This window comes from Hesperophylax consimilis, chromosome 22 (genome assembly GCF_061612785.1).
Source record: "Hesperophylax consimilis isolate HC1 chromosome 22, BYU_Hcon_1.0, whole genome shotgun sequence".
NCBI lineage: Eukaryota > Metazoa > Arthropoda > Insecta > Trichoptera > Limnephilidae > Hesperophylax > Hesperophylax consimilis.
This window is the reverse complement of record NC_142857.1, coordinates 12,085,606-12,112,307: the sequence shown is the minus strand read 5'-3', so window position 1 is coordinate 12,112,307 and position 26,702 is coordinate 12,085,606. Positions and strand designations below refer to the sequence as shown.

Sequence of the window (26,702 nt, the reverse complement as noted above, 5' to 3'; positions counted from 1 at the left end):
AACATTACATAATACAAATGAATTAAGTAAGACACCCATTTTCACAAATCAAATTTCATAATACCTGATTACATTTTAAAACATTATTAATACTAATTTGGTTTGCTTAATTTGTTGGGAAAATATCGTCAAAAGGTACTTTGGTGAATATCTTATTTGTAATGTCTTTGAAGATGATGCTAAATGACTTCTCGTAAGAACCCTTCAGTTCTTGAAAGACTATTTCAGAATTCTCATTCATGAATCGATTCATCTGTTCCCCGAGAGCTTTGTTGCCGTTGAAGAGATTGGCAAAGTAGAAACTGACAGCGTTGGTTATGAACTTCACTTTGTAGTCTTTGAGCTTCATGTATATCTTGCCATTCTTGGTGACCGGTTCTCCAATCAAGTCATGCTTTATGATGAGGTTTTCTGTAAAAAACAAATTGCATATTAGTTTTGGGAAACAAAGCTCATTGATACCATTATTATGATATTATAATGATGAATGTTCAATTAATCAAGACCGGTGATTTTGCACAAAAACGGCTCTATAAAAATCATCCAAATATTAAAAGTCTTCCTTGACCTAACATCAGACATGATGTTAAAAATATACAAAAGATCGACCTCTGCTGGAATATGATTTCCAAATATGGAGTCCACATTTGTGAAGTATGTAAATCTAATATAGAGAGAGTAACTAACTAACTAACCATCACACCTTTTCTCTGCAGGTGTAGGCAGAGAGGACGGACCGCCAAACAACTTGGTCTTGGCACACACTCCTTGCCTCATTCACATTCACACATTGTCTCATACATACCCTTCTATTATTCTGACTCTTGACATGGCCTGACTCATGTATCTGATTCACGTGATCGTGACATGTTTCCTCGGGCGTCCCCGACAACTGCTACCATTCAAATTTGCGTCATATATTCTCCTTACACTCCTTTCTTCGCTCATTCGCTCTGTATGCCCAAACCATCTAAGCGTCCCTTTCTTAATCTTACTCATTACGCTTACATCAGCCTTGCATTCTTTGTGGATCTCCACATTTCTCATGCCTCAGGGATCTCATTTCTACAACATTCAGTCTAATTTCATCCTTTTTCTGCCAGTTCCATGCCTCACTTCCATACATTAGGGTAGGTACCAGCACTAGAGAGAGAAGACAGACAATTTACACAAATACCAAGATTTTTTTTACAAATATACACAAATATTCAAGATCTTTGAAAGACCAGCAATATGCCGATAGACTCAAGGAACTAAGATTACCAAAGTCAAAAGAACAAAGAGGAAGGGGTGACTTATAGAAATGTTGGATGGAAGGTAGGATTATAAAATAAATAAAAATAATTAGATAAATTTGTACATTGCCGGTCGGGAGAACTACCTATTTTAAGAAAGCTGCAAAAAAGGCAGGATACATGAGAGGAAGCGTAGAGTAAGTTTGAAGAACCTGGCTATTCAGATCTGGTCATTAAACATGAATAAAGTAATGGAGACTCATGACAATGGGTATTTTTTACAAGACCGTGATACGGCATGTATGTAAATGTTAAAAAAAATTCTTTACCATGGAACACAGGTTTTTTAAGACCCAAATTTATTACTTCCTTTCATTACAACCTTATAAAGACCCTCTATACAGTATCCCCAAAGCTCTGGGTGAAGCCTAAGAGCCTAACGGAGTTAATATAATAAAAAATAAATAAAAAAAAGCACCGTAATTATCATACGGTGCTTTTGCAATCTACCGAAATGCTGACTTTTATGAATGTTGCCTGACCTTTGTGATTGCTTGCCAGAGAGCTGTTGCAATCTCGCTACACCTGCATTATGATGAAAAAGTAATCATTCAATTCTGTTAGGAAATATTGAATGTTAAGTGCAGTTTGAAAAGTCATCTTGAAGGTTTACTTCAAGTTTAAGATTAGGATTAAAGCAACAAAATTAGGATTAAGATCATTGATTACATATTATTCTACATAGATGAATTGAGTTCAATCTTCCATGAAACATTTATTTACTAATTTAATCACCTTGAGAGGTGCATTTCCAATGCGATTATTGTATAATTACATAAAATTGTACTTAAAAGATTTGGGTGAAGATAGGTATGTCATATATTTTTTAATTTATTTATTTTTAATATCAATGGTATAAAATATACCATAAACAGTAAATTATAAACAGTGATATCAGAAAATATACAATTAACAGAAACTCTAGATCAGTGGTTCTTAACCTTTTTGGGGGTACCGAACCCCACCAGTTACATATGCACATTCACCGAACCCCTCCTAATTTGAAAAATTAGGAGTAAATGTCTATGGTCCGTATATAATGACTATGGTCATTTTCGGGCGGCTATCTTGACCGGTAATCGCAAGCTCTACCGCTGCGCGATCACCTTTAGCCAATGATGGACAAGCGGGGCATGTCACCACGAATCATATAAGTCGGGGGTCTTGACCTCCACCGAACCCCCGAGACTGACTCACCGAACCCCTGGGGTTCGATCGAACCCAGGTTAAGAACCACTGCTCTAGATGAATATAAAAAGTTAGAGATACAAGTACATGCAAAACTTATATTGTCCATAAACATTTGACTTGTAAAGCAATTATTATTAGACCTTGAGAAGAAGTGTTTTCGTGAAGTTTGAACCTTTAGATGTTTATTGTTAAATGTTCAACATCTCAAAATAATGTACTTGTCTAATTTGGTAATGGTAATTTGTAAACATGTTTTTCAAGGCAACAGTCACTTCACTGTTTATTAATTAAGTCTTTAGTCCGTTTAACCTCAAGCCCAGTGTTGAATTTTAACTTTGTACTGAATTTTAGCATTAGTAGCCCTATTAAAGTGATTCTTAATAATTTGACCGGTTTAATGTAGATAAATTGATCTCCGTGGCAGAGCGGTAAGCTCCTAGATTTTGGACCCAGTTTACCCAGAGACCCGGCTTGGAAAATAAAATAAAAAATTGATTTGAAGATTGTTATTCTATACATTGAATTTTAAACACATTTGATCTTCGTTGCATTTAACCCTCAAGATCTTCCATCTATCGGAACATTGGTTGAAATGACTGAAGCTATGTTTAGTGATCATATCTTATTCTTTCAGTCTAACAAGAATCGGTAAAAGGTTGGGCAATGGTTCCACTTGCTCCAGGCAGTGGAAACTCAAAAACAAACAAAAAACATGAAATTTAACTTATAAACTTACTCATAGTAATGTTGCACCTTCCTTTGCCAGCGAGAGGGATGAGTAGGATTCGTCCATCCATAACGTAGTCAGCGGTGAATTCAACTTTGTCGTTATAGGAATCTGTTATGATTCTGTAGTTCTTCAAGTCAGCACTGAAAAATTAAGACAATCATTTATTTAGGGGTTGTTTAAATATTAAATCAGGCAAGTTGTTGCAATTTTTACAGTCCCCCCAACCCTACCATCTGTCACATAGAACTGAATGATCAATGCTGCTTCTTACCATCAATAACATATATTTTATTGATACAGCTACGATCTGTTTAGTTACTCAGGCTATACATAGACTTATTGTGTTATCACCCATGTTTCACCTTATTACTCTAATAGTTATAGGCACTGGGCTGTAACTATTCTAGTAAGTAAGTTATCATCGGGTGTTTGGCAATGACTTGGTTTTACAATGTGACTCTACAGGTATCTGAGTCATCTCCCCATCAAGGCGGGACGCTGGCACCATAGACAAATCAGTGTTTCTTCACCACATTTCCTATAGCTATTGGTGCATTCACCACAGCTAACAGCTTAACAGCTTAACAGCTCTTTGTGTGAGTTTCTATCCTATTTCTATTTTGAACAGTTTTCTGGCTATTTTGGGTTTTGGAAAGTCAATGGTCATTCTGGATACCTTTGGCTGTTGGTGTGGTAGGAGGAGAGAATAAATGTATTAAGCCTTCACTGAAATAAACTCTGTTGTATTCACTTGCGCATAATTTATACTGTTTTTCTTCACTTCACATACGAGAGCATCACTCTTCCAATCCCTCCCACCCCCCCCACTTTTTATCATATATGATCCCTTTAACATCTAATTTCTACCTTCAACCCTTTACTGTGTGCCATAATATGACTATATTATTTTACTAACGTCCTTTTAATAAAGCTTATTCGTCTAAGAAAAACTATATACATAACAATAATTAACTTAGAAGGGAGAGGATATATTAGTATATATAGATAGTGGTACTTACTTGTATGTTGTAAGGTTGGCATCTGTGATTCCATAGATTCTGATATTCTTGTAAAGTTGCCGGATGCTCACTGGACCAGACCCGGTATTGATGTCTATCTCGGAGACTTCTAACGGCTCGAGCTTTGGCACTTTGAGTTCTGGTATTCCTGTAAATAAATAATGTTTGTTTTCTTAATTGACACGTACACAAATGCAAGTTTTTCTAACAATAAAGTTTTTTTCTTCAACATATTATATGGTTATGGAGAATGGGGCAGATTTAAAGAAATTTCATCTAAAGAAAAACAAAAAACTTTAAAAAAAAAGATTTGTGGATACCGCAACGAGTCACAACTGTTCCCAACCGTCTGCAGCCAGTGGGACTATGGAATCCCCAATTGAAAGATGTGTGAGACTAAAGGTATTGGGGAGGGGATAAGATGAGAAGATGCTGGCTATTCCGACCTGGTCACCAAACACGGTTCATAGAATTGGGCACGCAAAGAGTAATAAAGAAATATGAACATTATATTTACCATTTTTCATCAATCTCAGTGCATAGGGAACATTGTACATCAGGCACTTGCTTACACCGGGATCATTTTGACCACATCGCTTGAAGGTCTCAGCTGTAAAAAAACAAACAAAATATTTATTGAATTTTACTGGCTTTTCAAATACCTGTAGAAATTATTGGGTGAGCAGACGCTTGGGTATAGATCACTCACATTGGGTGAGCAGACGCTCGGGTACTGATCACTCAAATTGAGTGAGCAGATGCTCGGGTACTGATCACTCACATTGAGTGAGCAGACATTCGGGTACTGATCACTCACATTGAGTGAGCAGATGTTCGGGTACTGATCACTCACATTGGGTGAGAAGATGCTCGGGTACAGATCACTTACATTGGGTGAGCAGACATTTAGGTACTGATCACTCACATTGGGTGAGCAGATGCTCGGGTACAGATCACTCACATTGGGCGAGCAGACGTTTAGATACTGATCACTCGCATTGGGTGAGCAGATGCTCGGGTACTGATTACTCACATTGGGTGAGCAGACGTTCGGGTACTGATTACTCACATTGGGTGAGCAGATGCTCGGGTACTGATTACTCACATTGGGTGAGCAGACGTTCGGGTACTGATTACTCACATTGGGTGAGCAGATGCTCGGGTACAGATCACTCACATTGGGTGAGCAGATGCTCGGGTACAGATCACTCACATTGGGTAAGCAGACGTTCGGGTACATATCACTCAAATTGGGTAGGCAAACACTTGGGTACTGATCACTCACATTGAGTGAGCAGATGTTCGGGTACTGATCACTCACATTGGGTGAGCAGATGCTCGGGTACAGATCACCCGCATTGGTTAAGCAGACTCTTGGGTACATATCACTCAAATTGAGTGAGCAGATGTTCGGGTACTGATCACTCACATTGGGTGAGCAGATGCTCGGGTACAGATCACTCACATTGGGTGAGCAGACGTTTAGTTACTGATCACTCGCATTGGTTAAGCATACGCTCGGGAACATATCACTCAAATTGAGTGAGCAGACGCTCGGGTACTGATCACTCACATTGGGGGAATAGATGCTTGGGTATTAATCACTCACATTGGGTGAGCAGACGTTTAGGTACTGATCACTCGCATTGGTTAAGCATATGCTCGGGCACATATCACTCAAATTGAGTGAGCAGACGCTCGGGTACTGATCACTCACATTGGGTGAGCAAACGCATGGGTACTGATCACTCACATTGGGTGAGCAAACGTTTAGGTACTGATCACTCGCATTGGTTAACACGTTCCCGGACGAGCATGCTATAGCATTCGCATTGGATAGTTTAATTATGTCGCGGATGCTATAGCATTCGAAGTTTATTAAGTTTTTTTGTCAGATATGCTTGAGCAATTGCTTTATCCTTATAAAATATAGGTAATCTATTTCTTACTGTCACTGCTGACACAACCACAGATCGCTTACTGTCAAATGAGACCTTTTCTGAACACAAAGATAAAACAGTGTTTTCGTATCATGACGGAAATGCTAGAGCAATCGCAAAAATCTAATACAAAAAATAGTGCCAAAGTAGGGTGACTCACTGCCCGTGAACGTGTTAAGCATATGCTCGGGCACATATCACTCAAATTGAGTGAGCAGACGCTCGGGTACTGATCACTCACATTGGGTGAGCAAACGCATGGGTACTGATCACTCACATTGGGGGAATAGATGCTTGGGTATTAATCACTCACATTGGGTGAGCAGACGTTTAGGTACTGATCACTCGCATTGGTTAAGCATACGCTCGGGCACATATCACTCAAATTGAGTGAGCAGACGCTCGGGTACTGATCACTCACATTGGGTGAGCAGACGTTCGGGTACTGATCACTCACATTGGGGGAATAGATGCTTGGGTATTAATCACTCACATTGGGTGAGCAGACGTTTAGGTACTGATCACTCGCATTGGTTAAGCATATGCTCGGGCACATATCACTCAAATTGAGTGAGCAGACGCTCGGGTACTGATCACTCACATTGGGTGAGCAAACGCATGGGTACTGATCACTCACATTGGGTGAATAGATGCTTGGGTATTAATCAATCACATTGGGTGAGCAGACGTTCGGGTACTGATCACTGTAATTGATATTTTGATGATTTGTTTTTCTGTGTGTATCCCCGTTTTTATTAAAAACAATCTCAACCGGCGCCCGTAACGTACTGCTCCAGTTGCGCCTGCATAAGGCCAGCCTTGAATACTAGTTTCAATTTTCGACGTTTTTGACACCTGAGGTTAAAAAGGCTTTGGGGCATAAATAAACCACTCACAATTGAGGTAGGTATGTAGTTAATGTTAGAATTTACAAATTACTATCAAAGTCGTAAAGGTACTCCAGCACAACTATTAAATAAATTCTTTCGAAGAATCGATTTATGGACAATTAAATCAGGATATTGTAAGTTTTGACTTATGACATTAAAACTGAAATAGAAACGTTGAAAATACCTAGAAACAGGTACACAGGAGTTACATGTCGAAATTACACACGCGTGAATATCATATGCCTGCCAATACCAATATTACCCTGACAGAATTACGAATTACACATGGACTGACTACACAAGACACAAGCATGGGTCTCTTTAAAACGATTTTCTTAATTATTTTTTTTAACGTTTCTTTTTTCAATCACGAATGTGTGTCAAATAGATGTATTATTTTTTTAAACTGTACCCAGAAATTACATTTATTGTGAAGATGCGATTTTGGATGATTTGGATAGTATTACAGAGCTTTTCGTATGGAAATAATTGGGATAGTTTCTAAGCTCTGCTGATAATAAAACATTATTAAAAAAAAACGAAATTAAAAACTATTTCAGTTAACTACGCCGTTTTTGAAAATGTGACTGCTTTTACGTAAATTCCCAAAAAATATTTAAATTTGCAAATTGTAACTGAAACGCGTTCAATTTCTCAAGTAAATTTTTCATTGTAAAATAAGCAGGGTTTGTATAATGGATTTAATAAAATAATGGATTTCTACACGATTACAGAAACTTTGTCAAAAAAAATAGGAGCAAGCTTAGCAAAGCATTATATAATACAACTCTACAAAAATACAAAACATTTATTCAGAATCGGTCTGAAAATTCTTCGAGGATTGTTTCATTTGTGTGTTTATTTGACCTGTCAACTGCTTTGTAAGCTTTGTTAACAGTCTTTAGAAAACATAATCAAAGAGTATGATTTATGCTTAGACGTGAATGGTAATTTTTAAGTTGTATGTTTTCAAAGAATTAAACAAAGCAATCGTAAAATGTAATGACACCAATGTTAAGATCAAGGACAACTACGCAATTCTGTGAATAAAGACAGCACGATAAAGATGTTTTTAATACACATGTAATAGGCAACCTGACATGTATGGAAAAACTGAAAGAACACAATAACATCATGACAACTAAACAACTTTATTCTAAAACAAGACAAATACGAAACTCAAGAAATAACAAATAACACGTATATTAGAAACACTAGATCTCAATATATCCAGCAACTACAAATACAACATTTGCGTAAAAAAGCTTCAAACTATGATACTAAACTCTACAACAAAATCTCTCTCTCATTCAAACTCACAACAATATTATAACATTTAAATCACAAATCAAAAGCTGCATACAAAACATAGCAGAAATAGAAAATACACTGACTCCAAATACAGACTGAAATCGAAACTATTAAACTGCACAAAAAACACCATGTAATATATTTATAATTATTTCAGAAAAAAGCGGTACACAATATATTCATAATTAGTTAATAATATTATCAAATATTATAATAGTATATAAATGTAATCCTCAGCACGGGAGTCCCAATGAGGATATCATTATCTCTATTTGCTACAAAAAAATGTTTTTCAGCATTTGATTTGCGTAGGTACCTAATCACGTAATAATATCACGTTTAAAATTTAAAATGGTTTTCTCGTACCAATAATTAATAACTAGTACGGAAATAAAATCTCGGTCGCGTGTCTTACGTGCTGATATCATTTATCAACATTTGCTATGTTTGAATGATGTTTAGCTTTTAAAAATTTAATATAAATATGTAGTAAAATTAAATATGCATAATTTTGGAAAAAAAAGATAATGATTTTTGTACATGAATTGTCATAATTTGTTTTTCTATTCAGTGTAAAAAGATTATTTGAACAAAATGTCCAATTTAGGTAATACATACGCTGAAAAACCTTGCATTGAAAAACCAAGCCCAGTTAACAATTACAACAAAAGACACGATTGATTTTCCCGAAGCGAAATCCACACATAAATTATTTTGTATGACAAAGATGAAAAGGATTTTTTTTCATCTCTCGACAGTGTGGAAAGACACAGGAAGACAAACAAATGACTTTGAAAAATGTATGATAGTACTTACGTACGTATATGCGAATGGTTTAGACAACACGTGTTTCCTATAATTTTTAAGAGGAAGCTACAAGCCTATGTATTTAATTTTTTTTTAGTAGTTTACATTTATGTTTTTTATTGAGTAATTTATTTTTTATTTGTATTCTGCTCAAGCGAAACGACAGGAAAACCTTCAATTTATCTAAAGCATATTTTTGGGTATTTATAATTTACACCAATTCGTTATAAAGAGTATTCAAAATAGTGATTTGGCATTAATTTTTTTTTTATATATTAACTCCACACAGGAGGCCCTGAAGAAAATAATTTCCCTCAGGGCCTATGTCATCTTTGGGGATGCTGTGTGGAGGGTTGAGCTTTAAGCTTTAAGCTTCGCCTTAACAAAATTTGACTCCTTGGGTACGAACCGGTGCTTACTGCTATATTTTTTAATTAATGAAATCACAGAGCACATTGTAGGGTTATCAGAATATTCAATCGTGTTAAACGATGTTTCGTGTTAAACGCTTTCGTCTTAATCGTTTTCCACTGAGCTTCGAGATTTATTCAAACATAAAATTTTTAGAAGTTCAGATATAACGATGTTTACAGTTATATCTGAACTTACTACCTACTTTAAGGGACATATATAATTTGTACGATTATTTGTGAAGATAATTTTAAGAATATTTAATTTTGACAAAATACCTGTAGTAATGTAATCATTTAAATAATTATTACGAGTGAACTCTTCAAAATCTTTTCCTTGAAGATGTTCTTATCCGACAAACTGGCACTGTTCCCAATGATGCAACGGTAATAATAACAATATTGCAGTTACTCGAGTATTACCTAATCGAAAGCGATGGACATTCGTTTTATTGTCGTTTGAAAGTTAATGCCTTCTTTGACCGGTAGAGCGGAATGTAAATGCTTATTTTAGCTGGAAAGACATGACTGATAAGAATACGCAAATGAGGTTGGCATTTGTGGTGACAGGACGCAGTTACGTAAATTGGCGTAGATACGAGTCTGGTTAGTGCGTTGTCCAATGAAAAAAAGACAGAACAATTATACAGGGTTACTCTTTTATAAGGTTTGGTATAAATTTGGTAATTTTTCTCCAGTCTTCATCGGACCAACACATACAAAGCGTTAAAACTTCTTAAGAGGGAACCATTAATGGGGGTTTCACTGTATTCATATTGGAGTAACAACACACGTTCTTGAAAAACTACGAAATAACCAAAATATCCCGATCCTCTGGGTGGAGTTCTGACGTCATAGGAACCCACATAATATTATATTTAAATATTAACTTAAGCATTGAATAGAAATGCAAACCATACATTTACCATAAATAGATGGAGAAAATTGATCAATAAATGGCAGGCCAACAGTTTTATTTTTATTTTTATTTATTACAAAATAAATAAAAAACAATATTCCCAGTGAGTTTACAAAACTCATTTCGGAAAAAACAACATTATATTAAAGACAAGACAACATAGATGCATTAAAATAAATAAACGTAGAAGTTATTTTGGAGTTCCAAAGAAAGAATGTGTCAGTCATTAATAAAACTGCTGAGGAAATAGCTTTTAAGAGCTTTTGCCAATGTTTTTTTGTTCGTTGCCGGAAGTTTTAGATTACTAGATAATGCGTTTGAATAGAACATTTTTTTTCTTTATTTTTTCGCAATAATTTTTTTTACATGTAAGTAAGTATGTATAGACATGTTTAATTTAATTTAATTTTTATGTTTTATGTGTCACCTCACGAGAGCGCCCCTGACTGTAAAATGTAAAGTCGGTAGGGCAGCGTTGTGAGGCGGGTTAAGGTAGGGGCTGTAAGGAGAGATCTATCAATGCGGGTCTTGAAGAGGCCCGGATTATATAAAGGAGGAAAAACATGCCGGTAACTCGTTCCACATACGAGTCTTACATAAAAACGAGGTGGCCCGTTCTCAAGATGCCAACATTTAGTGTACGTCGAGTTTCACGCACGTGCACCGGTTCACTGGGATAAATGCTGCTAGCTCCTTAAAATAGGCTCCATTAAAATACCCGCAGAATAGACTCAGCATGCCCACATTGCGTCTGTGCATTAGAGATGGAAATCGGTCTGTTAACAATCGACTGCCCTTCTTTGCACAGAATCAAGTAAGTTTATCAAGTGTTGTGGGGCTCCAGCCCAGAGGTGGCTCGCAAATTTAATTGTTGGGCGTACTTGAGATTTGTATAGGGTTAGCAGCTGGTTTGAATACAAAATTAAACAAGATTACAAAATTAAAATGGGGTGGCAATATACAAATTCAGGTATGTGTACCTATAAGAGACAGACCGCGTAAGTGGCCTAGAACCAAAAGTAACTAAGTCAATGGCATATTTGTTTTCATTCAAATTTGTAAAGAAGACATTTTTTTCTTTATTCTATGATCTAGGTAGACACTTATTTAATTTAGAGGTTTAGGTACCTATGTTTAGTTATGTATATAATATGATTTGTGTAACCAATGGATGGTTCCTAACCTACTGAATAAATTGTAAATAATTTTAATAAATAAGGCGTAATCCAAGCTCCAACTCCTACGTTGATTCATTTTGGTTTTTAACTGTCAAGTTTTGTTACCTGTCATACACTTTCCCTAAACAATCAAATACATAACCGGAATACATTCGGAATCTCAACGAGTCAATTTCTGTTTCAATGAATTCTAATGTAATTCAACCTAATGAACTTGGGAGAGGAGACAGCGTAATGATTACATAATAAAAATGCCGATTCACTTTCTCGACTGGTCACGGTAGGTGTTAACATCATTTACACGGAGAAATGCCAAATAGTACCTGCAGATTGACATGGATAACTTTGCAGGCGGCCGTAGACGAATTATCGTTGTTTTTTGTCTCTAAAATGTTTACACTATTTTTTTTTAGTTTAATAGATCAGCAGTTAAGAGCTAGTCCCTGGGGAGTCAAAATATAACAACATTAAATAATGTTTTTTTAAAAAAAGATATATAATAGTAAAAAAACTTTATTTTTTTACGGTTTGATTTTTACTTTCCTCTAAAATTATTTTAAATCGCATTCGCGTAGTAAATACATCTAGATTTTTAATTTTAAAAAGTTAATAGGGGATCCATTTTTAAGAGGAAGCTTCAAGCAAAAATGTGGATATTCTTGGTATACCTTTTATTGTAGGTAATAGGCATTAAAATCGCATGACAAACGAAGTCTAGAAACGTTCTATTTCAAGCACAAAACTGTTTTTTTAAATTTATTTTGTAAATAATTTTATAAGAAAATGAAAAAGTTAATCAAGTGAAACTGTCACAGATAATCTTAGCTGTAATAATGTATTTATTGAAATACATTATTACCAGGCACACTACACTATTTCATATTGAAGCCAACAATACCAATGCAGCAAACAACTCAGTAATTACTCGCGCAATCACAACATACACCCATTACGAAAAATTACTACATTTAGACATCTTTCATGATTCCCTTCTAACATACTAAACTAACTTATTAAATTTCTTAGCATGACAAATTTCAAAAATATTTTCACATCATTTTTCAAAACTCCTATGTATTAACAGTCAATTACAATTCGTGAGCTTATTATAATTCTTATTTTCAATTCATTTATTATTATCTATCCACACACTTCCTTCCTTTTATAACAATCTCAGGCGAAATTACGTAATGACATTTTATGGACATACGTAATAGGTACTACAACTATGTAATAACTAAAAAAATTCTAACTGTATCTTATTGTACTGTGTATGTCTTAACAAATAAATAAATAAATAAAATAAAAATGTTTCCTTTATGCGTTCATACATTTCTTTAGAATTTTTTTTATTTTTTTATTAGTTAACATTTTTTTTTATTGAGTAATTTATTTTTTATTTGTATTCTACTCAAGCGAAAAGACAGGAAAACCTTCAATTTATCCAATGCATATTTTTTGGTATTCACAATGTACACCAATTCATTATAAAGATTAATCAAAATAGTGATTTGGCATTAAGCTTCGCCTTAACGAAATGACACATTACGCAAACATCGCCTGTTTTGATTTTGTAAACTTCAAGCACAAGTAATATTACAGTAGGAGATTTTGCACTTATGGCATTTTTTATAGGCCTGAAACTTATTTTTTTCTAGTTTTATAAAAAGTTTCAATAAAAATACTCGATTAAAACATAAGCCAACAAGATCTATAATATTTCTAGGTGAACAAATTTTCAAACCAAAAAAACAAATGATATTGCGTGGATGACGTCACAACCCCACATAGTATTTGTCAATTTGATCTAGTCATTGATAAAAGTATTTAGTCTATGGATCTAGTAGATAGTAGCACCGGGTATTATTGCGTTGTTAGTGTTCATTATTATGCATGATATTAATTATTTAAATAAACTGTACCTTCCAACTTTCGAAATATGAAAATTTCTTTTAATAAAAATGAGGTAAAATTTGAAATCTTATTAGGTAATGACTTGCGATAATGGTCTTGACCTTTGATGAACGGAGAGATTTTTTGTACAAAATTTTAAGTTGTCTGTCTAAATTACGTTACAGTCAATTGATTTACTAATAAATTTTAACATAAAATTTGATTGAAATTACAAAATTAAAATTTTGGTAGTGGTCATCATATCTCACGCATTCAATTAATTTCGTGTATAGTATAACTTAATTTAAAACGTAATAATATACATACCTTTGCCGAAAGAGATTAAGGCGAAGCTTAATGCCAAATCACTATTTTGATTAATCTTTATAACGAATTGGTGTACATTATGAATACCAAAAAATATGCTTTAGATAAATTGAAGGGTTTCCTATCGCTTCGCTTGAGTAGAATACAAATTAAAAAATAAATTACTCAATAAGAAATATAAATGAAAACTACTAAAAAAATTTTTTTTTCAATAGAAATGTATGAACGCGTAAAATGCAGTATTATAGCTAAGATTATCTGTGACAGTTTTACTTGATTAACTTTTTTGCTTTCTTATAAAATTATTTTCAAAATAAATAAAAAAAACAGTTTTTTGCTTGAAATCGAACGTTTCTAGACTCCGTTTGTCAAGCGATTTTAATGACTATTACCTACGATATAAGGTATACCAAGAATATACACATTTTTGGCTTGTAGCTTCCTCTTAACTAATCTCCCATGAGTAGATCCCATGCACTTTTTACGCTCCGAAATCGAAAACTTCTGCCTATCAGAAAGCGCTAATCAACAGAAAAATTCTACACTGACCATTGACATTTTTATAGTCACAGTACAGAGAATTTAATGTCTATTTTTTGACGCATATCACAAGATAGTAAAAATGCCCCACACCTTTTTTTTAAACTTTTTTTTTTAAATTTAATTTTTTTCTTCCCAGACATCAAAACTACAATGAAGTACCCTTTTCTTATATATTTTTAATCAATAACCTTCTAACTTAAATAGTCGTATATTTTTTATTGTTATAGTTAGTTCAAAATAATTTTCAAAATTTTTCGGGTCTCCTATAAACTCACCAAATCTATCTGTCTCGCTGAATTTTGTGTGGGAGTCGAAACGTTTTTTATTCTTACTCGCTTTTAATATTGGCACTTTATCATCGTCTAACTACAAAATAAATATTAACCATGACTGCCATAAACTGATAAATACGCCGTAAAATACCACATTATGTATGTAATACCGGGAATCCCTGAAAATATTTACATTACACGAATGCCTCGAATCTCAAATACATTCTAAAAAGAATGGGATTTTTTGGGGCATTCTTTATTTATATATCACCATTGCCCGAGATGGTTATGTACCAAAGACGTGCCATTCATAGAAAACGCAAAAAAACACGCCAATTTTACGTATAAATCACATTCATGGAATTAACTGCAAACTTTGAGGGCACCATTTTTGGTTTTGTTTTAAAAATACTCGGTTTTCTTTGGCCAACAAGTTTAAATAATTCACAGCTTCAAGGCTTCACAGATTCGCACGAATTTCATTAAAAAAGTCTTCCGCTATGTCACGCTCTTGGTTAGAGACAAATTTGAATATTGTAAGATAATAATTTTGTAAATTTACCTTACATTTTTAGTTAAAATAATTATTAAGGCGATGCACTACGTCGTGTAATATTTTAAATTGAGCCGCTATCAATAACAACCCTTACGAAGATGGCGATAAGGTTTAAATTCCCGCTTAACACCATCTGCCTGTTTTGATTTATGCAAAAAAAAACATGGCCAAAAAGTGCCTTTTATTTAATTTTGTGGATGTTCAGGCATAAATATTATTTTTTTTTGATCATTTTATAAATAACTTAATTTGCCACATTATACAATAAAATCATTACCGAAAATGGGTTCGTAAGTAGGAGATTTTGAACTTTAAAGCAGTTTTCATAGGCCTTAACATTATTTTTTTCTGGGCTTATAAAAAGACTTATCTAAAAAATGCTCGATTATTTCAAAGGCCAAGATGTATTCTACTCGCAGTATTTAATTAAAGCATCTGAAACATTTCTTAACGACCTAATTTTCAAACCAAAAACACATGATTTTCCATTACTACGTATGGCATCACCTTAACAAGTTAAGAATATTACACAACGCCCGGGAGTTTTTCGAAATCTAATGTAGACAGTAGGTAGTATATCTTGTTTTGTTGATTAAGTGTGCTAAATTTCACCAGTCTCAGAATAAAACTGTAGATTTATAAATCGATGGCGGTTTTTACCTGCCCGCTACAGGTCATAGACAATCTTATTTACATAAATAGATAGATAGTAACAATCACTTTTTTAGCTGAAGAATATAAAAAAATAGACCCTTCTCTAAATTAAATTAGCTGGGACTTATTGACCTCCTCACGGTCATAAGATGTTCCTTTGATGAGATATGTGCAGCGAATAATATAAAACGAATATAATACAGCAGGTGTGTGTTGTGTTGTTGATAAAGGTTAAAAATCCAGTATAAGTGCCAATTTTTATACTTATGTGTGCAGAGCCGGATTGCGCAGATAAAAATGATAATATTTATATATTTCAGTAGTCTAAGATATTCGTTCTAAAGTATTTAGATAATATCAATTATTGATTCCCTAACTTAAATCTTCGATTGAATCAAGATATTGCAATATTATGTACTTGTGACTAGCTGAATGACTGTAGTTTGAAATAATATTATGTACTTGTGACTAACTGAATGACCTTAGTTTGAAATAATGTTACGTACTTGTGACCAAATGAATGACTGCAGTTTGAAATAATATTATGTACTTGTGACTAACTGAATGATTGTGGTTTGAAATGATATTTGTAATTTTTGAAAGTGGCATTTTGAAGCGTGTATAGATGGGACTTGTCAAGATTAGTTTAGACCTGATTGTTGACTTATATTTAAAAAAAAAATTAAGCCCATAAAACGAGCATGAAGCCCAAATGTACATAAATACAAAGTGATAACAAAAATTATAATAATAACAAAATGGTATAAAAAATAATTAGCTAAATATGCAAAAGTAAATGACAAACAAGAATGGGTAAAAGGTAGAATACAAATATGTCCTATTTAATTATATAAGACAATATTAGCGACTCTTGCTTGAAACAGAAAAAATTAGACAAAGACACGGTCGCATCTAGGACTTGAACTCAGTACCCTCGCCTTACCGGGGCGCCGCTCTACCAACTGCTCTAATGGGACCCTATTTCCTTCGGTCATGTTTAAATGTATCATACTTCGAAGAAGAATTGCCAACATTATCTTCATTTTCTCACCGCACATTTTTATTGGCTGCTATCTTTATGTATGATCACAAGATACAACTAGAACTGATTGCAATATTGTCTATTACAATTTGAGGTTATTTAAAAAATAAATACAAATATCATAAACAAAAAATAAAGGGCTTAATCCCAATATCAGCTTCATACGATTGATGGAAAAAACATTATTTCCAAAGTGTTACTGGTCATTAAAATGTCTATTTCATTATTAGAGCAGTGTAAAGTGTTATAATTTCATAATATTCGCTGTACAGGGGAAGAAGTGTAGACGTGAAGTGAGAAAAATAAGGAGATACATGGCATGTGCGAATTTTTTCAGGTCTATGTCCAATATGTCCAACCCTGTGACATATGCAAAGGAGGTAAGGGTGTCACTATACAAGACTGCTAAATTTTTAGAAAGAATGGCATTGTATAATAAGCAGGCTATTATCTGATTAAAAACACAAAAGACGTTAACACTTCTCATTTAAATTCTGAACGAATCTCCTGAGAGTAAAGTCGAGAGCTTAAAAAAAACATTTGGAATCGATGAAATAAAATATTGCAGACGTGACAAACCTAACGTCTTTTTTTTGCATGCAGACAGATAATTATGGTGATTGCTGGATAATATTGGCATATTCAAGAAGATTTGATTCTTGAAATTGTGCTATGCATATGGAATTAGGTTAGCTACGTCACATTTTCGATGTGTTATGGGTGATGCATTTTAATCAATCTGTTTAAAGTAGAAACTGGTTTCAGTATAATGTTCGTAACAATAGGTTTATTTATTTTAAAAAAATCCAATACATTTGGTAGTTACTAAAACTATTTTTCAACTGTGCAACTCATGATTTCATACAGCTGTGTAAAAAATGCAATACATTTTGCATTTAATTTGTATTTAGTCACTCTTGATTTTGACAATACTTTTGAAAATATACAATACTATTTGTGTTGCCGTAGGTTTCCGTAGTTTCATTATTTTAAACTAAGACCTCAAAGGGTATCCGGAAACCTTAAGAAACTTGCTAAATAACAACACTGTCTACATACACACTTTGACCGACCATAGTCAACGTTTGCAAATAACATAGTAAGAACCTTCTGCAAATCATTGAAAAAGTGTGAATTATATTATTTACTACTATTTATCGCAAACAACAAATTTATTTTAATTTTTATATCACATCTATTTTAAAACTTTTTTTTTTTTGGTTTGACTGAGGATTGATTATTGTATCTTTCTCCCAAGGAACTGAAGTCGACAACTCTACCAGCCTCGTCAAATACCGATCTGGTAGGACCGACATTTATTTCAAATATTAACTACTGTAATGTCATCCGATTTTAGAGAAATGCATTTGTATGTCTGCGTGTGTGTTGCCAAAAATGTATTGTCAACGACAACGAGTCTATCCGCCAAGTTTCAGTTCGATCGGAATTTGGGAAGTGGGTTAATTTATGCTTCCAATATTTGCATTAATTCTTTAACGAAAACAAAAGTGAAATTCAAATAAATGTATTTAAAAAGAAGAAAAAAAATTAATACTCCATCCACTTGAAAATCTCAGTCTTCTGTCAAAAATTTGAGAACATTTTTAGTTCATGCGTTTCATCTAAACATCTACGAGTATTTGGGGCAAGCGCGAAATAAGGTCTAAGAAAATAATTTCAATATACCAGTGTTTATGAGACATTAATTTTTCTTAGTCAATATATAGGGTTTTCCAATAATAGGAGTTATTTTGATATTCAATCGTAAAAGATCAATAGTTTCGTTGCTTGTGTGGCACGTAGCGCAGTCTTGTTGAAAGTAAACGTTGTCCAGATCAATATAATTCAATTCCGGACATGAAAAATCATTAATCATCTCTCGATAGCCATTCACCGTAACTGTTGCTCCAGCCTCATTTTCGAAAAAGTAAGGTCCAATAACTCCGCCGGACCATAAACCGCACCAAACAGTCACACGTTGAGGATAGAGAGGCTTTTCAACAATGATTCTTGGGTTTTCCGAACCCCAGATGCGACAATTTTGCTTGTTGACGAAGCCACCGAGGTGAAATGGGCCTCATCACTCAAGATGATTTGCATTTGATTCATTCAAGTGAATTTTAATAATTTAAATGCATTGTTGAAGCGTGTATCGTTCCATTTTTATTAATGACGTAGTTTCTACTTGTCAAATGTCAAAAAATGACAGCTAATAGTAACATCTACCGAAATAGCGGGCTATTCAAAATAACACCTCTTATTGGAAAACCCTGTATATTTATCACTAGTAGTTACTTCCCTATTTGGCAAAATTTTAACGAGAATTCTCTTATGAAATCTTTTATCTTACCGACCGACTGAAAAATCTTTATCTTTCCGACCGACTGAAAAATCTTCCCATTTTTGGTGATAGAAATCTAAAATTAGAAAAATAATTGCGTTGACCTTGAAATTCCAAATAGAATAAATGCAAATTTCATGCTCACTACTCGAGAGTATAATATGATGCTTCCAACACAGATTATTTGCTTCATGGTTTTTGCACAAAATACATCGTTTGTGTAGTTATTACATAAATCAATAATCGATCATCATTATTAATTTACTTATAAGTTTCTCTTAACCTGTTGCGGAAATATTCATGACGTCATATCCGGAATTTTCCGACGGAGAACCTGAATTCTAATATCAATTTAATTCGCTCAATAATGTTCTTGCCAATTCCTGTTTAGATAATGATTATCTCAGATATTATCTGGTTTACTTACCTGATTATAGATTCGTGGCTTGTAGCCATAGACATATGAATATTAGTAGACCTGCCCTAAGTGATAAAAGCGTATTATTCCCCACTCCCCATACCGGTTCCATTGGAGCCGGCTGGGCTCGCGTATGGCCTCCCGTGAATCTAGAAAATGTGACGTCATCATTCTTGTGCGTACTAGCGTCGAGCTATGATCGAGCTTCATCGGTTCATTTTACGAAATAACACGGCAAAATGGTGGCTTGTGCTATGAAAACTTATAAAAATAGATGTGAAAAAGAGAATAAAACTCAAAAAACACACGCGTATTCGAATACAACATTGAGTCAAAGTTTCAAAGCAATCATTGAAGAACTTTCGGAGATTTAAGATTTTTAACAAACGAACATTTACATTTTTATTTGCATACTAGCGGTACCCCGCCACGCGTTGCTATGGCTCATTCAGTCTGTGCAGATAGATAAACAATAGCGCGTTTTGCTTTTACATCCAACAGATTGCTCTGTTTATAAAAAAAACATCTTTTTACCTGTTACATGTGATATCTATTTAATATATATATATATATATATATAAAAACAAACGCGTATTCAAATATATTTGATGAGTAATAAAAAAATATATTTAAGATTTATTGGTATTCCAGTAGAGCCTACATAACTAAATGTAGGAAATTCAATAAGCATACGCTATTTAAGGGAATTGAAATCAGCCCAAAGGTTAAAGTTTAATTAATACAATTTAATTAGAATAACTTTTCTTTTAATAAATTATGAAGGTCATTTATTTATTTTTTTATTTATTTATTTATTTATTTATTTGTTAAGACATACACAGTACAATAAGATATAGTTAGATATTTTTAGTTATTACATAGTTGTAGTACCTATTACGTATGTCCATAAAATATCATTACGTAATTTGTAATTTCGCCTGAGATTGTTATCAAAGGAAGGAAGTGTGTGGATAGATTATATATTATATTATAGTTTTGAATGAATTGAAAACAAGAATTATAATAAGCTCAAGAATTGTAATTGACTGCATAGGAGTTTTGAAAAATGATGTGAAATTATTTTTGAAATATGTCATGCTAAGAAAATAAGTTAGTTTTGTATGTTAGCAAGGAATCATGAAAGATGTCTAAATGTAGTAATTTTTTTTTTTGTCATATATAATAAATCATTGAATAAGAAGATAATTTTAATAAATCTAAACGTAAAACGAAACAGAATATAACACAGAAAAATAAAAGGTAAAATAAATATCTCAACTGTGAATCGAAGCCAGAATCTCTGTCTTGCCTCTAACCACTCGCCAAGCGATCTAATTATTTTACGTCATTTTTATCGATCTCATATTTCAAATTCAGAATAAATTAAGAAATTCATTTTTCTGTGTCTTATTCTGTTTCATGTGTCGTTTAGAATTATTAGTATTATGTTCTTCTTCAATGTTAATTAAATCAATTAGGTTAATTTCGGAATAAATTAGTTTGGGTGTTTAGCATTGATACCTAGTCCTAAAGGTCAGTTTTTTTCACAAAACCAATAATCATAATTCACACTTTTTTAATTGATTCATCAAACATGCATTCTGAGTATTTAATATTTTTTAACAAATTTAAAAATAATGTTTGTTTTGTCATGACGTGATTTACTTTTTATTTTTATTTATTGTTCATCAAAGTATTATCCCATTTATCTACAATTAAGAATTTTGTCAACAGAATGAACGTGCTCAATTAAAGATAATATTATTACTAATAATTATAAATACAGAGATTTTTATTATTGACACACATAATCTAAAATAACATTAATATAAGGACGGGTTGTTTCGGAGAATTTAAACAATTGTTCAAATTTATAAGTTAATTATCAAGTTCTGTGAAAGATTTTTTCAAGTTCTGTTATTATTTCAGTTTTGTCAAGCTACTAGCCTATATTGATATAATAACAGAACTTGAAGAGGACTTTCACAGAACCCAAAAATGAGCGTTGAAATTTGATGAATTGTTCAAATTCTCCGAAACAACCCGTCAAAAGGATGGGTCGTTTCATAGAATTTGAACAATTCATCGAATTTCAAATTAGATTTTCAAGTTATGTGACGGTTCTATTCAAGTTCTATTACTATATCATTACTGGCCACGGTCTCCACAATTTGAACAATTCATAAAATTTCAACATTCATTTTAGGGTTCTCTGAATGTCCTATTCAAGTTCTGTTATTACATCATGACTAACTAAACATCACGCCGTTTTCCCGCAGGGGTAGGCATAGAGGACGGACAGCCAAACAACTCGGTCTTGGCACACACTTCTTGCCTCATTCACATTCATACATCGTCTGCCAATTACTTTACAGAACTGAAATAATGACAAAACTTGAAAATTAACTTGAAAGAATTATTCAAATTCTCTGAAACAACCCGTACTTAATCTACGTGCCAATAAACAACTATTGATTGATATTTATGACTAGTATAATCTGAATTTATTATTATTTAATTCGAAATTTTTGATATTTTTTGGTAACATGTTCAACATTTTGGGCACGTAATACGCTAAGGTTCGCTGTCCATATTTATTATAATGTTTTGAAACAAGCATGCCTTTATTCTTTGTGAATCTAGTGTTCTGCTCATGTTCCACTTTACTCTTATACATATATATGCTGAATCAATGTTTTATCGCAAAGGTTCGAATTTCAAAACAAATTTGCAAGTTATGATCATTCATGTACATTGATAAATTACGATCTCCTAAAAATATACAAATTATGATCTCCTAAAAATATATAACTTTTGATCTCATAAAAATATATAAATTATAATAATTTTTTTTTATAAACCTAGAAAAAATAAAGTATCGGGCGTATAAAAATGCTTGGAAGTGTAAAATCTCTTACTTACGAAGCCCTTTTTGGATATGCTTTTATTGTATATTGTGGAAAAATAAGTTTCTTTAGATTGATATCGGAAACCTTTTAATATTTGTTCCCGAACTCCACAAAATAAAAGGACGCATTCATACTGGCAATGTTTTATTTAGCACTAATCAAAACATGATCGCCATCTGCGTAAGCATTCCGTTAAATCTTTTGTACCTCATCCATTCTATGATCTATTTCATAGAAACTATGAAAGATATATGCTGAATCAATGTTTTATCGCAAAGGTTCGAATTATGTTCGAATTTCAAAACAAATTTGTAAGTTATGATCATTGATGTAAATTGATCGATGGTTACAGTAAACGACCTTTTGAAGCGTGAATGGAAACTGAAGAAATAGGTAGTATTGTGTCACATTTTCTTGGTTGAAAGAAAGGAGAATGAATCAATTTGGTTGACTAAAACACGCGAAGCTGACAACGCTCAGTACTCGACCACACTCCAAACTATCTAATTTATTTGTTTATTTCTTCATACGTTGTTGATAATGCCAATAAAAACTGTTGCAGGAATGTGTGTTAGTTGTTTCTAAACGGTGCTATGAATTAAATTAATATTATAACATAATATTATCACAACACCTTTGAGGTTGAGCTTCAGTTGCAAGTAAAATCGATGTAGTGAAGTGTTTACGAACGTTTATAATATTTGGTCAAGTAATCTTTAGGTATGAAAAGGCAAAGTGAAAACGCTGAAAACGAAATGCTTTTACATAAGGTAACGTTTAAATTACATGCACACGTAGAAAACTCTCTGATATAAAATATTGTTAATTTATTAAAAATCTCTTAAATTTCTTCGAATTCCTGTTAAAAATGGGACTCCAGGCCTTTGACGAATGAACTGATAGATTTCCTAATAAACTATCAATAAAATAATATCTATTCATAAAATTTCGGATATTTTCGTATTTCGTCATTATGTAATAACAGGAACGCAATTGCCTGGACACGTGCCGATATATTATGAAAATACTAATAGTTTATTAGGAAATGGCCTGCTATCACCTTTTTTACAGGATTTTAACAGATCAGCAATACTCATTGTTCTCCGTTTGGGGTCAAAGCATCAACGAATGACCATTTAAGTATAAGCCATTTTTGAAAATATTACTTATTTAGGGTATATTTATTTTAATATTATGAAGGGTTTTAAAAGAAAATAAAATCTATGTTTACAATACGATTAAACTCCATGAACTAAAAACTAAGCTTCATTTTCTAAAAACAAAACCAAAGTTACATTTATTATTCATTAAATTTAAAAAAAAGTTGTTTATAGGAGGTAATCAAAATTATGTGCTTTTGGTTGGAAATTTTGATCTCCTAAAAATATCGAACTTTTGATCTCCTAAAAATATACAAATTATGATCTCCTAAAAATATATAACTTTTGATATCCTAAAAATATATAAATTATGATCTCCTAAAAATATATAACTTTTTATCTCTTAATAGAAATATATAAAATACTTTATTTAGCATTAATCAAAACATGATCGCCATCTGCGTAAGGATTGCGTGAAATCTTTTGTACCTCATCCATTCTATGATCTATTTCATAGAAAACTATGAAATATAAACGATTTCTTAATTTAAAATGCATTCTTAGGAGCTGCCTTTCATCGAATGAGCAATACTATTTGACCCAAAACATATTATGACACAATTATCAACAAAGTTAACATATTAGGCAACGTAAAATTTATTTAAAAAATATTGCTACATCTCTGGCTAGAGAGGCAGCGAAAAAGGAAAAAAAATCTCTTTGTTGTCAATAAATAATATAGACTCGCACACACATTTAAAACCATACGCACACCCGTAACTACAACACCCGTTCTAGGTAATATTCATAATCTATTGATAGAAGTATTATTTTTTTTACTTTTTACTACTTTATTAAGAACATAAAGCATTAGGAACGTATACAATTTTTGATTCTCCAGCTAGAATTTTTTTTCCTAATTTAGGAAAATTTTTCTTACGTTAAAAAAGTTTAAAAAATATTAACTGTAAACTTACTTATAATACAAAAAATCATAAATTTTAACTACCTTTTCCGGTATAGATGAATCTTGCTTTTTCTTATTTATTTTTTTGTCATTATTTTAACATTATTTTATTACTTACTTAAATGATTTTAATATTTGAGCTCGAATTCCCTTACCAAAAACAAGAGCCTTGCCTTTTTATGGTGAGAAACAGCAATTATATTTTATCTTATAATACACCGTGAACATGTTACAATTACTTGCGCATTTATGGTAAAAAAAATGAGCAGTTATTAATAAAAAAAAAACAATTTAAATAACACCGAAATATAAATGTTTACAGTTTCTATGATATACAGATTGTATGAAATACAATTAAAAAAAGAGGCAGAAATATTTTTTTTAAATACTCACGTAATCGCTTTTCCGATGCCTCCGTGAAGAACGTGAAGCACCCCAAAAACAGACAGATTGCTAATTTATTCATTTTAACACTTAAACAAAATTGAAATATCACAAACAAATTAAAAATATATATATCAATACGAGTGCTGCCCAAAGAACGCGTGTCCGTTGTCTCGGTAAAAACACGGCCAACCAAGAGAACGTCCGTTGATGGACTGCAAAGTCTGCGAGGATTTTATAAGAATCACAATACGCATAAACGAACAGAAAACTATTGGTATTGGGTCGATCTTGACTTTTACTAAGAAGTTTTATTAAAGCGCCGATTCTGTCTGAAGACACAGTTTTCTATTCGAATTTCAAAGTCATTAATTCGATATTTGATTGATCAATGAAGCCGGAACAGCGCACTTTGAAAATACAAGTTTTGGTCAGTTTGATAGTGCCTTCTTACGACCCTGCATTTGTACAGAGAACACACTTTCCTTGAACGTTTTTAAGCTAAAAATATATACTATTTTTCAAGATAATCCCTATTCAGATGCTAAGTTGAAAAAGGAATTCCATATGAAATTCGATCAATGGAAAAAATAATGCTCAATACTCCGAAAATTATTAAAAAAAAACACATATATAGGGATGAAAAAATTTACAGCCTTTCCTTAAATGTTAGTTAAATCAGATTTTGAGAGATTTTTGTTGTATTTTAAATAATTCGTGTTTTGTACACTTGCACAGCAGTCGCTTACATCTATTTCTTAATTTTAAAAATATTTGCTCGTTCCCTCTATCTTTCGAATTTACGTATAGAACAAGAGAAATGCGTCTTCTGAATTAGTGATGTTATCACACGTTTTCCTGATAAATATGTTACTTGCGTCTAGGTACCTACTAGCTTCTCAACAAAAGAAAATATTTGCGAAAAAAATAAGTTTTTATTTATATTTAAGTAATTCCGATCCGGAGGTCTGGCAAGGATGATCGAAAAAGCAGTATGTCAATACTACATTGACGAAATCTGTCATCTGTGATCAGTTAGTGATATTTGCGAGCACGGCCAGTATGTGATTCCGACAGTCGGTAGACAAGTAGACAAAAACCGCTATTTATAGAGCGGCCTCCAATTTGTCGGATAAGCTGTCAATATGTACGATTTTTTAATGTTCAATTCAATCGTTATTCAAAATAACTGGCTTATTAATAATTGGGGGTGAACTAAGCTCTTAGAACTGAAAGAATTCGTATAATTAATTCATCTAAGACGCGACCAATTGATTACGTTATGAATTTTATACTGAAAAGTACGTGCGGACTGCCAATGTGTATTAAAATGAATGTACAATACAACATTGTCAATTTATTGGTATTTTTAACTTTTACGTAGACATCTGACGTTTAGGAATCTCAATTCATAAAGAGATGCGCCAGTGTTGCCGGCGTACATCGATTCTGATTTACTGCGTTATCAACATCGGTTTTGCGATATCAATCAGCGTGACCGTGCTCGGGAAATTGCTATAAAATCATCGGTAGTTACGCCTATCGATCCAATATTGTAAAGTTATCGATTTCGCTGTGCTAAACCCCCTGGCTAAGTTTGATCGAC

General features: G+C 32.9%; 2 protein-coding genes across 2 annotated transcripts in view; one reads left to right on the top strand and one right to left on the bottom strand.

Moving 5' to 3' along the window:
* On the bottom strand, positions 1-25,300 carry LOC149412850 (protein takeout-like). The gene is made up of 5 exons (XM_089645517.1): positions 25,106-25,300; positions 4,753-4,845; positions 4,236-4,383; positions 3,223-3,356; positions 1-411 (listed from the first exon to the last, which is right to left on the bottom strand). The coding sequence occupies exons 1-5, from the start codon at positions 25,176-25,178 to the stop codon at positions 107-109; spliced, it is 753 nt and encodes a 250-aa protein (XP_089501643.1). The 5' UTR covers positions 25,179-25,300; the 3' UTR covers positions 1-106.
* Positions 23,318-26,702, top strand: part of LOC149412849 (uncharacterized) — a 28,599-nt gene continuing 25,214 nt past the window's right edge. The window contains exon 1 of the mRNA XM_089645516.1: positions 23,318-23,415. The gene's annotated coding sequence lies outside the window, so the exon portion shown is untranslated. The remainder of the gene's footprint in view (positions 23,416-26,702) is intronic.

Coding starts and splice junctions, on each gene's coding strand:
- LOC149412850 (XM_089645517.1), bottom strand. CDS start 25,178: ATGAATAAATTAGCAATCTGTCTGTTTTTGGGGTGCTTCACGTTCTTC. Junction 4,846..25,105: donor GGCATCGGAAAAGCGATTAC/GTGAGTATTTAA, acceptor GTTTTTTTACAG/CTGAGACCTTCAAGCGATGT. Junction 4,384..4,752: donor ACTGAGATTGATGAAAAATG/GTAAATATAATG, acceptor ATTTATTTACAG/GAATACCAGAACTCAAAGTG.